General features: G+C 45.8%; 1 protein-coding gene across 1 annotated transcript in view; it reads right to left on the bottom strand.

Annotated features, from left to right (window-relative positions):
• Positions 1–1208: 1208 nt before the first annotated feature.
• Positions 1209–17075, bottom strand: part of RTN4R (reticulon 4 receptor) — a 121191-nt gene continuing 105324 nt past the window's right edge. Inside the window, exon 2 of the mRNA XM_056859362.1 lies at positions 1209–2940. Within this exon, the coding sequence (XP_056715340.1) occupies positions 1514–2940 (1427 nt within the window). The 3' untranslated portion in view covers positions 1209–1513. The remainder of the gene's footprint in view (positions 2941–17075) is intronic.

Genomic DNA, 17075 nt, shown 5'->3' with positions numbered 1-17075 from the left:
ATGGAGGAGTGGGGAATCAAACCTGGTTCTCCAGATCAGAGGCCACCACTCCAAACCACCTCGGGTTGCCAACCTCCAGGTACTAGCTGGAGATCTCCTGCTGTTACAACTGATCTCCAGCCGATAGAGATCAGTTCACCTGGAAAAAATGGCTGCTTTGGCAATTGGACTCTGTGGCATTGAAGCCCCTTCCCTCCCCAAACCCTTCCCTCCTCAGGCTCCACCCCAAAAACCTCCCGCCGGTGGCAATCCTAAAACCACCACTCTTAACCACTATAACACGCTGGCTCCAAATGAAAATTTGGCTCCACTCTAATGTGTCTGGGTTGGTGTCTGTGTGCATGTTATTCAGCAGAAGGAAAACTAAAGCCCTCCCCCCCCCTCCCACATACACACACATATATCCTCCTTCTTTCCATCTCCTTCCCCAGGACTTGCGAGTGCTCGGGATTCTTTCCTTCCCACGCCTTTGCAGCCCTTGGCTCAGGGCCTGCCTTAAATATTCCTCATCTATTCTAGGCAGCCTGAAATATGCAAGGCAGCAGGGGAGGGAAACCATGCCGTCAGCGCTGTGGGTTTCGTTTCGTGCGAGGGAACCCTTTGTTGATGCCAATTAGAGATTGCCTAATGGCCCGCCGCATGGCTTATTCATTACCTCCCTTCCCAGCAATGATCCAGCCCAGGTGATTGCAGCAAAAAAAAAAAATTAAAACACAAGCTTGAAATGCATGTGGCATGCATCTGTCTGTGTGCGGAGGTGATGAAACCATCCGGAGGGGGAAAAAAGAGAGATCTTTATTTCATATCTTTTTTTTTGTCGTACTTGTACACAAGTAAAATAAAATGCATATATATATATATATATATATATATATATATATATATATATATATATATATATATATACACTGCAGTCTTGAGTGAGTGAAAAGGAAGCATTCTTTAACAAATGCCCCCTCCCGTAAACATGGTATGACAGAAAGGAAAGGTGATTAAACTGCTAGATTCAGAAAAGCAGGAGTAAAAAAATGGCACTGCTGCGTCATCTCTGCAGTTGGGAGCCTGGCAACCTCATTTGAGAATCGTTTCAAATTGCAAAGCACATTTTCTAGAAACACTTTTAAAGGCAAACTTTTTTTTTTTTTTTGCACCTTTATTTTCTGTTTTATTCCATGGGCGGGGAGGAATGGTAAATCGTTGTTTTTTTTAAAAAAACCATCTGTTCTGGCCAAAACCTCTTGTGGGTGAGTGCAGTTTCAAAGACCGAAAGATCGAACACACCGATTTCAGGAAGAACAAATAAATTATGTACAACTTTGTTTGTTTGTGTGTGTGTGTGTTTTATAAAGGCATCCAGTTAACTTTTTCTTTTTATGTAACAAAGCTTTCTCTGGGCATAAGTTACCTTCTTCTCGTTCACAATGTTTTGTAGAGGTGGGTTTAATTTTTATTTTTAAGCAAATGTCTGGGATTGAAGTATCATTCATCGAGGAGGGGGGGGGACGTTGCTCGTTTAACAGAACCAAAATAGGCTCCATACCAAGGGGGGAATCAATGGACTTAGCTGTGATGTGGAACTGGGTGCTGTTTGGGTGGCCCGGCACTGCGACCGAGATTTGTTCTTTTTCGAGCACCCCTGCCTCCTTTTGGTTGGAACTGTGGAGGGATCGATTGGGCCTAAGAATTCAGGTTTCAAATTGGTCAATGGAGGGTCCACCACACTGGGGAAAGTCCCAAACGGAGAGTCGTTGATCTGCTTGTTGCTGCCGTTTTTGGAAAGGTCCGTCTCCCCCTGGAACTTGGTTTTGGACATGTTCTCCTTATCTTTCAGAGGGTTGTTTGGGGAAGCCCGGCTGCTGTGTGAAGATGGACTCGTCTTGCCTTTGGCTTCATAAATAAAAGATTTATCCATTTCTTGCTGGCAGCATTTTTGCGAAGTGTTGGGGGGATTTAGAGGTGGATCGGCCGTCGGCAATTTGCCAGTTCTGGTCTTAGTGCTAAAAATGCTTGTTCTTATCTGGTTCAAAGAGTCAATGCATCCTTCCAGGTCAGAGCTCTGCAGCCGTTTGAGATCCCTTCCAGCCAAGTGAGGGGGCAGGTGGCATTCCAGTTCTGAGGAAGATCCTTTAAACTGTTTAAACCAATCCCAGAGAGACCGGGCTTGGCAGTCACACACCCATTGGTTGCCATTCAGCCGTAAATACTGGAGGGACACCAAGAAAGCCATCGTATCTCCTGTAAGCACCGTCAGGTTATTATTAAAAAGGTACAAGGTCATCACTTTCCCAAGGTCATGGAAAGCCCTGTGATGGACCACGCTAACCCTGTTCTGATGCAAAAGAAGCCTATCCAGGTTAATCAACCCCCGAAAGACATTTTCCGATAAACTCTTTATTTTATTACCATGCAAAAAAAGATAGGTGAGGTTAGCAAGATCCATGAAGGTGTCGTCCTGGAGGTTCTGCAGGTTGTTATCCTGCAGGTATAGATACTGCAAAGAGAACAGCCCCCGGAAAAGACCAGTGGAAAGCTCCTGCAGCCCACAGCGATCGAGGTGCAAGGTATGAAGGTGGACGAGGCCCTGGAAAGTGGAAGGGTTGATGGACCTCAGGTTCACATTGTCACTGAGGTCAAGCTCTTCCAATTTGTCAAGCCCATAAAATGCCCCAGGTTCAATCAGGCTAATGTTGTTGGAATGGATCCAAAGGATGGACATGTTGCGGCAAGAGGTGAAGCTGGTGGACCCAATCAGGGTTATCTTGTTATTGTGCAGGAAGATGCGCTGGGTCTGGATGGGGATCTCGGTGGGGATGGCGCCAAGTCCTTGCAGCTGGCAGCTGATGGTAATCTTGGGTTCGCTGTAACATACACACGCCACCGGGCAAAATTCTGCTTCCAACGGGAAGTTCAAGCAAAGCACCAAAATCAGCAGTTTGCTTCCTAAAGGACAACCAAGACAGAGAGAAAGAGAGGACAGTATGCAAATCAGATCATTAGCATCTTCTTTGAGCATCTATTATACCGAGTTGAAACGTATCTTTGCAAAATGCATTAGCCACACAACCTTGACAAAAACACTGGATAAAGTAGCTTGGAATGCAGACGTTAAAACCTTCCCACCAAAATCAGTGCAAGGAGTGGAGGGGTATACATTTGAAGAGGGGAAATGGTGTTGCTATGCCTGTGCCTCTTCACTGGCCCCAGAGCAGGTCTGATATGGGTTATGGAGGGGACTGAAATGTAACAAACTCTATATCCCTGGAAGTAGCTGAAAGTAGCAGGTTGCCTTCAGCTATTCTGGACCCAGATCCTCCTTGAACTCCAATATGGGAACATTTGTTTTTATTGTGCAAAACCTTTTTCTGCCCCTCCATTTCCTCCTCCTTCCTGTTTTCTCTCATCCTCCATGCCTCTCCCATGCTCCCCACCCTCCCCCATTTCTTAAATAGCAACCATACAAATGACAATCATGGTTGGACCCATTCGTGGGCCCCAATCCAGCATCTGAAAACCATTGTTTAAAATTCATATCTACTTCTGTGGCTTAGTAGTTTGGCACCTAATAAGCCAGGTTGTCCATCTGGCCTCCTATGATTACTCTGCAGGACCATTATGAAGGATGCAAAAGTAATCACAACAAATGTTCTTAAGTTGTGCTCCGGTTTTGCAAGTGACAGGCAAGGGCAGACCTTGAAAAGACTCTTGCCCTCCTTCTCCAGCAACCTCAGGCCAAGAACTTCCTAACTCTGGGCTAAGAATATCAGGTAGAATCTTTGTAATGGGAATTCAGAATGAGGGAGCATAATAGTGGCACCACAGGGAGGTTGTTGCCTACCCCCTCCACAACCCATGCGGAGAAGCTATCCCCTTCCTTTTCATTCTTCAAACTTACTACCCACCTGTACCCTTTTGCATTCTGGGAGGATGCAATTCCATCTTGATTTGGAATTGCCTCTTGAGGATATGCCAGCATTGATTATGGCAGGCCTGACTTCCACCTTGGCCTGGAGTGACCCAGGTCTCTTGTTGCCTCCAATTTGTCCGGCTCAGTGTCATTCCCTCATCCGACCCGACTCTCTGAACATGGCAATCAAGCTGCTACTTTGCATTAAAGTGTAATGAGGCATTAAAATGCATGAACAACATCTCTTGCCTCCCAACGAAGATAAACTGCAAAAACAAGCAGAAGGATCCTAGTGGCTTCTCCAGCAGATGGGAGGGTTGCCTGGGAGCCAGTGGGGTGGCCTTTAGTAACCTGGGAATAGTAATATTCAGGGAGGCTCTGTGGCTCAGTGATAAAATATCTGCTTGACATGCAGAAGGTCCCAAGCTCTGCCAATAGTGTTTCCAGTTTCTAAAAAAGAGATCACAGAGTAGGTGAGGTCAAAGACCTCTACCTGAGACCCCAGAGAGCCACTACCAGTCAGATTAGACAATACTGTGCCTGATGGAATGATGGGCTGCGTCACAGTAAGGCAATCCCCTGAGTTCATATTTAATCACATATGTGCCCTGATGTTCCCCCCAGGAAGCTAAAGGTTGTGTGTTACAGCCTTTAGAGGGTTATTCTCACAACATAGCGTTGGCCTCAAACGCTCTAGGTAATTCTCTCTGTCTGACTGGCACGGCTGTTACTGCTGGGAGCATTAGGGAAATAAGGCGACCTCCCTCAATGCATAGGAAGAAGGTGGGTTATAAATCTCAATCAATAAATTATATAGCTTGCCCTGTCAATAACACAGACATGGCTTGAGTGTTTTATTGGGGCAATGAGAACGGTGCCAAGAGACCAATAAGGCGAAGGCAGATTCTGTCTTTCATATAATCAAAAGCTGGAAACCTAAACCGGAGCCTGCAATCTTGTCATTGTAACTCACTCTGAACAGTTAATAAAGCCGAGAATCCGAGACAGACGTGCTCTCCATCCTGCTCTCGTCTCGGGGGGGGGGGGGGGGCAGCCGACACCTGCCTGGCGTGCAAGGCTAATCCGTACCTGATATTATTAGCTTCTGCGCAGCCCTGCAAGGCTCTGTGCTGGGGTCGGGCTGGTGACGCGTGCTGGCTGGCTTGTCGTGTTTTGACACATCACAGCCCATTGTGTGGAATAAAATAACACAAGGCGCACCTAGTCCCCTGCCGGCATCATGTCACACTGGGAGGCATCCCTTGGGAAATTAAAGCAATGCGGGCATCACTCTGCCCAGCATGATTTCTTCCCAGACAGGAGGAGAAGGAGGAATGTTAAAGCCAGTGCTTTTTTTGTTTAAAAAAGGAGCCAATACTCATATATACGTTTGCATCGATTTCCACTGATTTCTCCCTCCCTCCCTCTGCAGACACCCTCTAGGCCAGGGGTGTCAAACTCATTTGTTACGGGGGCCGGATATGACATAAATGTCACTTGCTGGGGGCCGAGCCATCCCTCGCCAGCCCAGATCGAGAGTGGGGAGAGTGGCTGCCTTGGCTGGCTCATGGGCCAGATAGGAGCTCTGTAGGAGCCGGAGCCAGCCACGGGCCTTATGTTTGATACCCCTGCTCTTGGCTGAGGGCTCACTTTTTCTTTCTTTGACTGAGTGGGATGGGTCAGCATATGAGGAGCATGACTTGGGGAAGGAGGGGGAGGAGGAGGAGGAGAAGAAGAAGAAGAAGACTTTCTTTACCACTTAAGGGAGAATCAAACCAGCTTACAATCACCTTCCCTTACCCTCCCCACAACAGACACCCTGTGAGGTAGGTGCGGCTGAGAGAGTGAGACTAGCCCAAGGTCACCCAGCTGGCTTCATATGTAGGAGTGGGGAAACAAATCCAGTTCACCAGATCAGTGTCCGCCGCTAATGTGGAGGAGTGGGGAATTGAACCTGGTTCTCCAGATCAGACTCCACCACTCCATACCACTGCTCTTAACCACTACACCACGCTGGCTCTCACCACACTTGCTCAGTATCCCACTCCCTTCTTTTCTCATCTTTTTTTGGGGGTTTGTGAAAGCTGCTCATCCTTCTAGTCTGCAGAAAGATGGCTCCATCTCTCTCTAGGCCATGATTAAAACTCTGCAGGATAGGGATGCCAGCTTCCAGGTGGAATCTGGGGATCCCTTGGAAATACAGCTGATCTCCAGACTACAGGGCTTAGTTCCCCTGGAGAAAATGGATGCTTTGGAGGGTGGACTCTATGGTATTGTACCCCCACTGAGTTCCCTGGCCTCCCCAGGCTAAATCTCCATGAGTTTCCCAACCTGGATCTGGCAATCCTACCCCCCATCGCCCACTGGTGGCCAGGGTCAACCTGGCAACCCTATTGAAGGACGATTCAGGTCAAAAGCACCCCTAAAAACAATAGGAAAACTCTGCGCCTGAGAGCCACTGATTCCCTCGGAAACTTGGCTTTGAATTGTACGTTTGTTCTTCAGGGGCTTTTTTAAAAGCTGGTTACCTCCTCCAGTCAAAAACAGCAGTGCTTCCCCTTTGCCATCTCCAAAGTGTTGGATGACTCAGAGAACTGGGAAGCAATTAGAGAGGGTCCATTATCTGCCTTTCCGCCAGTCCCAGTGCGATCTCGAATTGTCAGACATGGCAATTAGAAGGAAAAGGCTTTGGGGACCACTAATAGATGCTCCGCAAACTTTTTAAGAGGCCAGAGCAAAATGCAATTTTCTGTAGTTTGCCAAGGCCTTGCCTTTCCCCCCCACCGCTTGGCTCTTGATTCTATTGATTTGGAGATATTATAATGCAGCCTTCCTTCAGAGCAGGGTCAATAATCATTAGAATTCTCTCCTGCTTGGACATAAAGGGGCTCGGACGCAGCTCAAAGCCTTTTGCTGAGGCAAACAGCTTTTTCTTGCCTTGTCTCTGTGGGGAGTGATAAAAGATACTCCATTCCACTTTGAAACGGTCGCAGCCTGCAGTTTGCCACTTTGCCTCTAAGAGCTGGGGGGAAATTAGCATCTGCTTCAGTAGCTCTGGGGGTGAAAAAAAGGCATTGTGTGTGTAAAGTGCCGTCAAGTCGCAGCCAACTTATGGCAACCCCTTTTTGGGGGGTTTTCATGGCAAGAGACTAACAGAGGTGGTTTGCCAGTGCCTTCCTCTGCACAGCAACCCTGGTATTCCTTGGTGGTCTCCCATCCAAATACTAACCAGGGCTGACCCTGCTTAGCTTCTGAGATCTGACGAGATCAGGCTAGCCTGGGCCATCCAGGTCAGGGCTAAAAGGCATTGTTATTGTTATTATTATTGTTATTGTTATTATTACTATATCAGTGGCGTGTGTAGCGATTTACTAAGTAACCTAAGCAAAAAAGTCTGCCCTGAGATTACAGTGTAAATTCAATGAAGGAGAATACACAAAGGAATAAATGTGAGCAGTTTTACATATTTAGACTACCTCTCCATTGGGGAAGAGGTGGTGGCAGGAGATCTCCTGCTATTACAACTGATCTCCAGCTGATAGAGATCAGTTCCCCTGGAGAAAATGGCCGCTTTGGCGATTGGACTCTATGGCATTGAACTCCCCTCTCCAAACCCTGCCCTCCTCAGGCTCCTCCCCCAATACCTCCTGCCGGTGGTGAAGAGGGACCTGGCAACCCTACCACTCTCCCAACCCTGACCTCATCACATTCACCAGTTCTCTGTCCTCAGATATTGACCTTGTGCAGGTTACACGTTGACCTTGGACCCGGCTTTTTACTCTCTGCCAGACCTCTGCACACACACACATACATACACACCCTGCCACTTAAACATCCTGGAAAAGACACAAAAACTCACATGCCAATGTTGTCATGCTTCCTTGTACAAGGGGGAATTTTAACTGACTCTAAAAGTGGGAAATTTTTCCCCTTCTTTGTCTGCAGTTTTGCAAGATGGGGGACCCCTTGAAAGGTACATCCCCAGATAATTTCATTCCAATTGGCTTTGGAAGGTGACACTCTGAAATATGTTTCTTCTCCACATCAGTGGATACAACAATTACATCGATTAACTAATACCACTAAATTTAATTCCAAAATTAAAGAATCTAAGATTTTAAAATAACAAAAGAACAACTCTGAATTGTGATTTCTCTCCACATCATTACAGAAAAAAATAATAAAGAAAAAAATACAGGTGCATCTTTTTAAAAAGCAATTTCCCACACCCATACCTGCAGCTTGAAAAGCCCTACTCCTTGATTTTGCAGATTGGCTTTGTCTGGAGGTGGGCTTGGGAAAGTGAGCCCCGGAGCCTATCCTGCAAACGGTGTTTTGCACCCAATCTCCCCTGGATTGTTTCTTTTTTCCTCAAGCCATGGGAAATGGCTCACACAGCTGTGAAAATCCATCAATGCAGCCCATCGGGCACTAAAATAAAAATCAGCCATGGAGGCAGATGCCTTTTCCTTAGACGCTGGCGAGCTTGACCTCTGAACTTGGCTCTCGCTAGAGGAAGGAGCCAGCTGTGAAAAAGAGGTTAATATCTGGCTAATGGTGTGGAAGGAGGAGAGGAGAAAGGCGGGCAGCTTCAAGAGAGCAGAGCTTTTTAGCAGGTCTCGTCTGCAGTGACCACTAAAAGGCTTGCCTGCTGCCGATATAAATCATGTGGCTTATTGCTGTAACCCTTTCTCAGCCGTAAGGATTCTAGAGGAATCTTGGTGTTCAAAGACTGGAAGCCAGTTTATATATCCTGCAGGTCCAAGTTGTGGCCCCTTTCCTGGGTGGTACCACCTGAGGCTGCAAATGGGTAGCTGCAAGTTGGAACGCTGCCCCATATTTTTTAACATGTCTGCACATTTTTAAAAAAACACCCTGGCAATTCAGAAAGAAGGTTTCAGACAGTCTTTCCTTTCCTGTAATATGCTATTTTTGTATATAGGGCAGTATTTAAATTTATTATTAGCATTGATCCAATCCATACCTCTACCTGCAGCCTCAGGTGGTATGGTCCAGGAAGAGCATAATTCTATTGAACACAGCATCTTTATTTATACATACCAAGTTTAGTAAACTCTGCCAATTCTGAAAGTGAAATAAAAACCTAAGACTAACTTCCCTCCTTCCTACAAGTAAGGCATACCTAACTGTACCACATGCTATTTGTTTCTGTATGGTAACTGATAAATGTTCACTTCTCCTTTGATGTCTTCTAAACAAGGGCATTACCATTTAAAATTTGCAACATTTTACAAAAACGGAGTTTGCTGGAGCAAGGCAGAACATGTCCCAAGACCTCTACTACTCTGCAAGTTTAGGAAAGGTAAGGTATGAGTAACCAGGGCAGTCAAAGGAAAGGACAGCAAAAGTTTTTGTTTTATCAAAGAGAAGTTTCCAAATCTATGCCAAAAATACACCTCAGGTGAAACTCTACAGTCCAGTCCCTTACAGTTGCATGGACCCTTCCTTGAAACATTTTGCTCACCCTTCCAATACTGTTTTTACTTCCTTCAGTCATTCCTTGGATGTTTACTGTGTTGGGGGATGTACAGTGCTTCCAAGAGCCACCACAGATTCCCTCTAGAACCCCTCACCAACTCAAATCCAATCCAAATTTCCTAGGAATACAGCTCGCATGCCTTGCCCAGCAACATGGGCTTTCAGGGGGGACCAGGGCCCCCAGAATATGGCTCCCCTTGTCATCCCTCTTTAGGCAGTCCTATGGACCGTAATTCTCCTACCTTCACTTCCATTTGATCTCCCTTTTTGAAAGGAGGACAGGTAACATGTAGCCAGAGTGAGACTCTGTAAAAAGTGTCATGGCAGCTTGCTGGGGGGGGGGGCGGTGAATAGCCCTCTCCAGTCCATCATCCATTTGCTATAACTGCTCTTTTGTTACAAAATGCATGAAAATGGCAACTCGAATGCTGCTACTGCACAAGCCACCAAATTCATGGACTAAGTTCTCAGCCTGCTCTGAATTAACTGCAAAGAGACCATGTGGTATGCAAAGGAAATGCTTTAAATGCCCCTCTGCCCATCTGAAATATGTTTCAAGTTCTATTACATCAGGAATACTACTAGCTTTGCCTGTTAAATTCATCCCCTCCTTGGACAGTGACATGTGTAAGTGTGTTTGACAAGCCCTACTTTACACAAATCTTTGCTGACTGGTAATAAAGCAATGGTCAAGTGCTTAATACTTTATTGATTAACTCCCATATCACAGTTGGCATGATTTTTTCCAAGGGTCAATGGCAGGGTAACCAGATTGTCCCAGTCCATTTAGACTCTTCAGAATGTTGTAATTGAGCCGGAGGGACCTGCTGACTATGCTCCTTACAGTGGTATTTGGTTACAGATGCATCCTTTTTTCTTTTCTTTTTTTGAACTTTTTCTTCACCTTCAAAACACAGAATCACCCAGCTTCTGCCAGTCCAGATGACTGGGTAATGATTCACCCCCGAGCGATTTCAAGAAGAAACTTCAGGATCTCATACTTGCATCTGAACATCTCATACCATATCCAGGTGTGAAAGAGGCCAGATTTCAGTGGGAAAGCACATGTAAAGTATCTGTCTATGAATCCCCAGATTCTCCAGTCAAGAATGTCATGTGTTCAGTGGTAGATGACCCAGGGATACAGGACCCTGATACAAATCATGGCCCAAATCTCCTGAGAACCTCCACCTTGCACCATCCCCAGAAGCAGTTGCTGAAGAACACACTACTAACTCTGCTACTGAAGAAGTAGAATCACACACACACACACAAATCCCATCCCAACCATTGGGATTGATTTCCTTTTAGATACCCATGATTTCTCTCAAGGAACCACTACAGGCTTCAGCATCACATCTGGGCTGCCACAGGGAATGCATCAAGATCTATGTCATGAGAGGAGGAGGAGGAGGAGGAGGAGAAGGAGAAGGAGAAGAAGAAGAAGAAGAAGAGGGAGTTGTTTTATATGCCAATTTTCTCTACCTTTTAAGGAGAATCAGAATGTCTTACAATCTCCTTCCCTTCCTCTCCCCACAACAGACACCAGGTGAGATAGGTGAGGTCAAGAGAGCTCGAAGAGAACTGTGATTAGCCAAGGTCACCCAGCTGGCTTTGTGCGTAGGAGTGGGAAACCAATGTTTATATATATATATCAATTATTCTGGCACTTGGTCTGGCATTCAAAAAGGAGAAAGTGATTCAACAGAAATGTAAATGTTATGGATGCCTGCCAATCAGCAGAGCTACACACAGATCTTGCTACCCAAAAGATTGCACAGATAGATCAGCCTTTCTAAAGTGTTGTTTGCAGCAATCAGATTGCTAGCTCAGGTAGGGTTTTCCTTGGATAATACATGCACAGTGGCTCTTGTTGGCTTGCAATTCTGATGCATCTGGAGCAGTGCCTACTAGGTTTGTACATGCTGGCATATATGCTAAGTCTGCTGTGCTCTCTGAATACATATGCTGTACATTCATTATCCTAACATGGTACACCCGAACAGAGAGAGAGACCAGATGAGATGCAACAGATCAATGATGAAGATGGATCTGTGATCTCTTGACAGCTGCAATTTCATTTTAACATAATGGTGTTATTTCCTAGGAGAAATCTCATCATCACCCCTGCTATCAGTCCTGATAGACAAAAAAGACAGGCAAAGTCCCATTCATGTATTTTTTACATATGCGGTGTCACTGTTCCAGGAGTCCACAATGCTTCAGAATAACAGCTTAGAGAATTTCTAGTAGCTTTATGATAACTGTCCCATGGTCTCCTGATTTTTTGTCTCCTAACCTATGTTGTAAAGCTCCCAAGGTGGTATTGGGTGGTAATTCTTAACAGAAGCGCTGCACTGCAGCACACAAGTGAATGGTTGGAGAAGGTTAGAGGATTGTATGTATTCCTTAAAGGTGCTGCTTTGCAAAAGGCCCAGGATGTAACACAATTAGGCATCTACTAGAGTATGTTGTAGAGAAGAAATATATTTAGATTACTGAGTGATGTCTATTGGTGTGAATAACTTTTTTAAAAAGTACTGAAGTATGTTTTAAACTGATGACCCAATTAGCATTTAATATTTACTGGATATGAGGGAGACGGAGAGGGAGAGAGAGTTGTAGAATTACCTCCCATTCACAGTTAAATTCTTGCAACCAGAATCTTGCAACTTGATTCTTGCAACCTAAATTGTTTGTGTAATCCTGCTTACTACCTGCTGATGCCTATATCTATTTTCTACCATGAGCAAAGGTATTTTCCACAGCCCTGCCAGACCTTGGCCTGGGGAAGGACAATCTATTTGACCCTACACTATAAAACTTGGGTTTGTCCTCCCATTATAGTGTACTTTAAATGTGCGGCGGGGTGGGGGGGAGAGGTCAAACAGAACAACAGAATGTGCCAGTGTGGGCAATTACCCCTGCCCCCTCCCGTATCTTACCTCTCTGCCTTAGTTCTGAAAGCATTTTTCACCCAGCTTGGCTCACTTCAGACTCAGATAGGGAGAAAAATGTTTCAGTCATGTCAGTGTAAGGAGAGGGGGCAGGGTTCAATACTCACCTGGGCACACTGTTTTTGCTTAATAACAAACCCACCCATCCCTTGCTTGGGTGCACTTAGGTGGATTCATAACTAAGATGCCCATATATGATATGAACTGTGCCCTCAATCTGCTTTCTTAGTTGCCAAATATCTGCTCTGCCCACTCTGCAAGTGATTTCCCCATAAATTTGGATCCGTTCCTCCCATCTGTCTAAAATTTGGAAGGAAGGATCTTTCAATAAAGGAAACGATCCCCAAGAATCACGTTCTAGGTGGTTGGAAAACAAACCAAAAACAAACAGGCAGAAAAAAACGTTTCCCACTAAAACCAATAGAAAGAATAAAAAACAGAATAAATGTATTATAACTTAATGGAAAAAAACAGATTTTTAAAAAAAATCCTAAAATAAACTGAAAAGAACCTCATCCTTAGAAAGCTAGCTCTGCTGCAACCTTCATTGAGCCTGTGTTCTCTGTCCATGGTCCTGGAATTTTGCCTGTCATCCCAGATTCTTGCAACCTAAATTGTTTGTGTAATCCTGCTTACTACCTGCTGATGCCTATATCTATTTTCCACCATGAGCAACGGTATTTTCCACAGCCCTGCCAGACCTTGGCCTGGGGAAGGACAATCTGTTTGACCCTACACTATAAAACCTGGGTTTGATCAATACATGTAAAATCAGTTAACATTGTTGAATGTTAGATGTTGTGTGTGTGTGTGTTAAGTGCCGTCAAGTCGCTTCTGACTCATGGCGACCCTATGAATGAAAGTCCTCCAAAATGACAGCCTTGCTCAGATCTTGCAAATTGAAGGCTGTGGCTTCCTTTATTGAGTCAATCCACTCTTGTTGGGTCTTCCTCTTTTCCTGCTGCCCTCAACTTTTCCTATCATGACGGTCTTTTCCAGTGACTCTTGTCGTCTCATGACATTGTAGACAGTCTTAAGATATAAACATATGATAAATGCTAAATTATTTCTAAGAAGGCGATAATGGTTTGTTCCTATAAGATGTTAGAATGTTCTTTTCAGATACTATTTACTGTGGATATATCACTCACTGTGGATAGAGTTAACATTGTGCTTATAGTTATAGCAGATAAGTAAGATTTATACCAATTATTTGGCTATAGTAGTCAGTAAGATTTTTATTAACTGCATCCAAAATTTATAATGGTCTAAATTAGTTCAGTTTTTACATAGCTAGTATTTTGGGGGGATGATTGATCAGCTGAGCTTGAGCACTGTTAATTTGTATATTATGTTTTTTCTCTTCCCCTAAGTGTCTTTCCCCTGCTTTCCTTCTTTATCCATATACTGAAAACAAAATTGGGGGGGGGGGAACCTGGGTTTATCCTCCCATTATAGTGTTCACTGTCGAGATGCATTGTGGACAGAGGGACACTCATATTTCCTGCTAGATATAAATTGCCCTAGAGATAAATAGTTGCATATCATCAGCCTGCTGAACACAGCCTTGAAATGATCAACAGTAATAGCAATAGTTGTATGATGGCTTAATAATGTGGACTTTAAAAAAAAGCATTTCAATTCAGTGCCCAATGAAGACTACCATTGCAGCAGGTTGCCTGGAACAGCAGTTGTAGATATTTTAAAAAAAACATGCCCACATATCTTAAAATAAAGTAGCTGGCTAGACTGTGGTGTAGCGGTGCAAGCAGGGCATCAAGGAAGGCAAGCTAAACCAGACTTATTGGACATCTTCATTAATGAGAAGAAGGAGAAGGAAAGACTAGGTTAATTACTCCTTTGCATACTGAAGCTGCCAGCAACATGTCAGGCCAAAAGAATAACATTAAATTTGGTGGGGGAGGGAAGAGAGAGAAATGAAGGAAGCAGGAATTTGCAGATGGACAGAATTTAGGGAAGGCCATTGCTTCGAGTGCGGAGGGACGGGAATCAGCTGTCTGGCCTGAAATGTGGCATCCTGATGGGTGTGCTCAGAAAAGAGAGTGAGTCAAGGCCTCGCCATGAGTGGAAATATGCAGGGGAGAATGTATGTGTGCCCAGCAGAGAGGGAGATTCTATACCCCAAACCTAATTACTTATGGTAATAATTTATGGTAATCACAGCACCATCTATAAATATGACACTGCACACACAGACATAAAAATATAGGTCCCTTCCTTGAGGAGCTTCCAGTCTAAATTGGAAGGGAAGACAAAGGGAGAGGAGGGAAGAGAGGCAAAGAGCCATGGGTGACAAGTGCAGGCGCATGGAATCAGCTTTCCTTTTGGTGGAGGGATGAGGATGAAAGGCTTAGGACAAGTGCTTCATGAGAAAGGTGGATGTGGACTTGAAGATGGAGACTGAGAACGTGACAGGCTTAGCGACAGGTGGGCAGCTTCCAGAACTAGAAAACTGCCTAGAGAAACCTGCCTGGCTCTTACACCCCCTATATTGTCTATCTATACATTTTTTCTCTGTGTTTTGTTCAAGAAACTCGAGATAGGGACATGATTTCATCCTAATTTCATCCTTAGAAAAACCCTATGTGGCAGGTTAGGAAGAGAACTACTGACTAGCCCAAGCAAACTTTGTGTCTGAGTGGATATTTGAAACCAGGTCTCTCAGGTCATAGCCCAACACACTAACCACTGTGCAACACTGGCTTTGTTATCCCACCCTTCCACCTACTGGTATACATGATGCTCAAGTGCCCCTTCTCATCATCCACCCTCCAAGGCAAATTCATGCAAGAGTTAATACCAGCAAGACTAGTCAGGCTGGGCTAGAGGCAAGCCCAAAGGCCAACAACTTGTCTCAATGGCTGCTAGAACCAGACTGAGGTCAACTGGAGCACATTCAGCTAGGCCCAGCCAGGCCCTGTCTTCCTAGGGCAAGTAGTTCTTCTTAAAGCAGGGGTGGGGAACCTCAGGCCCGGGGGCCATATGCGGCCCCTGAGGACATTTTTGTGGCCCTCGGGAGCTCTGGGACCCTGCTGCAGAGGCGGGGCGCAGGCCGGCCCTCCCAGAGGGTGTTCCTGGCACCACGGCTTACAGCGGCGCTGCGGCGCCCTTTGGACCTCCTCTCGCCGACTGTCGGCTGTTGAGCAGCGAGAGGGAGGGGGAAAGAGGCTGGCGGCTCCCAGCGGCAGAGCATGCATGCAGGAGCCGATTGGGCTTCGGGGGGGCCCTTTTGTGGACTCTGGGGAGGAGAGGACATGGAGACTGGGGCCCGGTCGCGCGGGGCTCTGTGCGCCGCCGGGTGTGTGTGTGTGGGTGGGGGGGAAGGCTTTTCTCTCTTCCTCTTTTTCTGTCACTCTTTCTCCTTTCTCTCCCTCTTTCTCCCTCTTTTTCTGTCTCTGTCTTTGTCTCCCTCCGTCCTTTTTTTTGTCTCCCTCCGTCCTTTTCTTTCTTTCTCCCTCTCTCTCCATTTCTTTCTCCCTTTCTCTCCCTTTCTCCCTCTCTCCCTTTTCCTCTTTCTGTTTTCCTTCCTCCCTTACCGATCAACTGTGGGCTGCGCCTCCCTGGCACGTCGTTTGCTCGGGCCTACTGCTGGCTGCCCTTCTGCCTGGGAGGGGGAGGGGGGCACCCCGCAGGCCTTCTCTGTGTGGCCTCCCCTGGGGTTGCCAACCTCCAGGTGGTGGCTGGAGACCTGGCAGCCCTCGCCTCTCCCCCCCCCCACCCGGAGATCTACACCTGGTATGGCCCCTGAATGATGTCATAAATGTGCAAATGGCCCTTGGCAGGAAAAAGGTTCCCCACCCCTGTCTTAAAGGGTCTGCAGTTACATTTGGAATCTGACACTTCTGCATTGCCCAGCAGCTTCCAGTATTATCTTTTATCTCCTTGTATCTTCAGCTTCTTGTATCTTCAGCAAGTAGGACTTGTTGATGGTGACCTTGAAGGCTGTTGCATGGGGCTCGGGATGCATAAGGGGGAGGGTGGACTATTGGCAGTGGGCTTTGGGTTCAGAGGCAAGAACTTGCCTTGGCCCTCCCCAGATAGTATGGGGAAGTGGTTCCCACACCCCTCTCTATGTGTTGTATTGGAGGGGTCAGGAATGACTGCTGCTATCATGGCCTAAGCATTATACAGGAGGAAGAGTTTTCCCATCATTTACCCACAAGTGATTTCCCACAGGCGCCCAAATTGCAGATTTTTTTAAAAAATGAATCATACTGAAAGATTTTCTTCTTCCTCTCTGCTAATGCTAGAACTCAGGACCATCCTGCAAAGCTGACTGTACTATGTCACATGATGCAAAATGCACTCACAGAATTCATGATCTGGTGATGGTCACTATGTTAGAGGGTTTGACAAGGAATTCTACAAATTCATGGGGGGATTCTGCAGGAAAAATGTAGTAGCCATAAAGGCTAAATTGAGCCTTCATGTACACAGGCAGTATAACTCTGAATATTAGATACTGCAGGCAGGCAACAATGGAAGGTTGTCATTGTGCCCTGCTTGTGAGCCTCCTATAGAAATGTGGCTAGCCAATGTTAGAGAAAAATGCAACTAGGTGGATCTGATCCAGCAAGTCTGCTCATACGCTGCCGTTTGGCTTTCTCCAATCCTGGGAGGAAATGATTCCCAGTAAAAGGCATTGAGAAACCATACAATTGAGAAACAGCCACACACAAAAAACCTGCAGACTT

This window comes from Euleptes europaea, chromosome 13 (genome assembly GCF_029931775.1).
Source record: "Euleptes europaea isolate rEulEur1 chromosome 13, rEulEur1.hap1, whole genome shotgun sequence".
In the NCBI taxonomy this organism is placed as follows: domain Eukaryota; kingdom Metazoa; phylum Chordata; class Lepidosauria; order Squamata; family Sphaerodactylidae; genus Euleptes; species Euleptes europaea.
The sequence above is the reverse complement of the archived record's forward strand: the minus strand, read 5'-3'. Positions and strand labels throughout refer to the sequence as shown.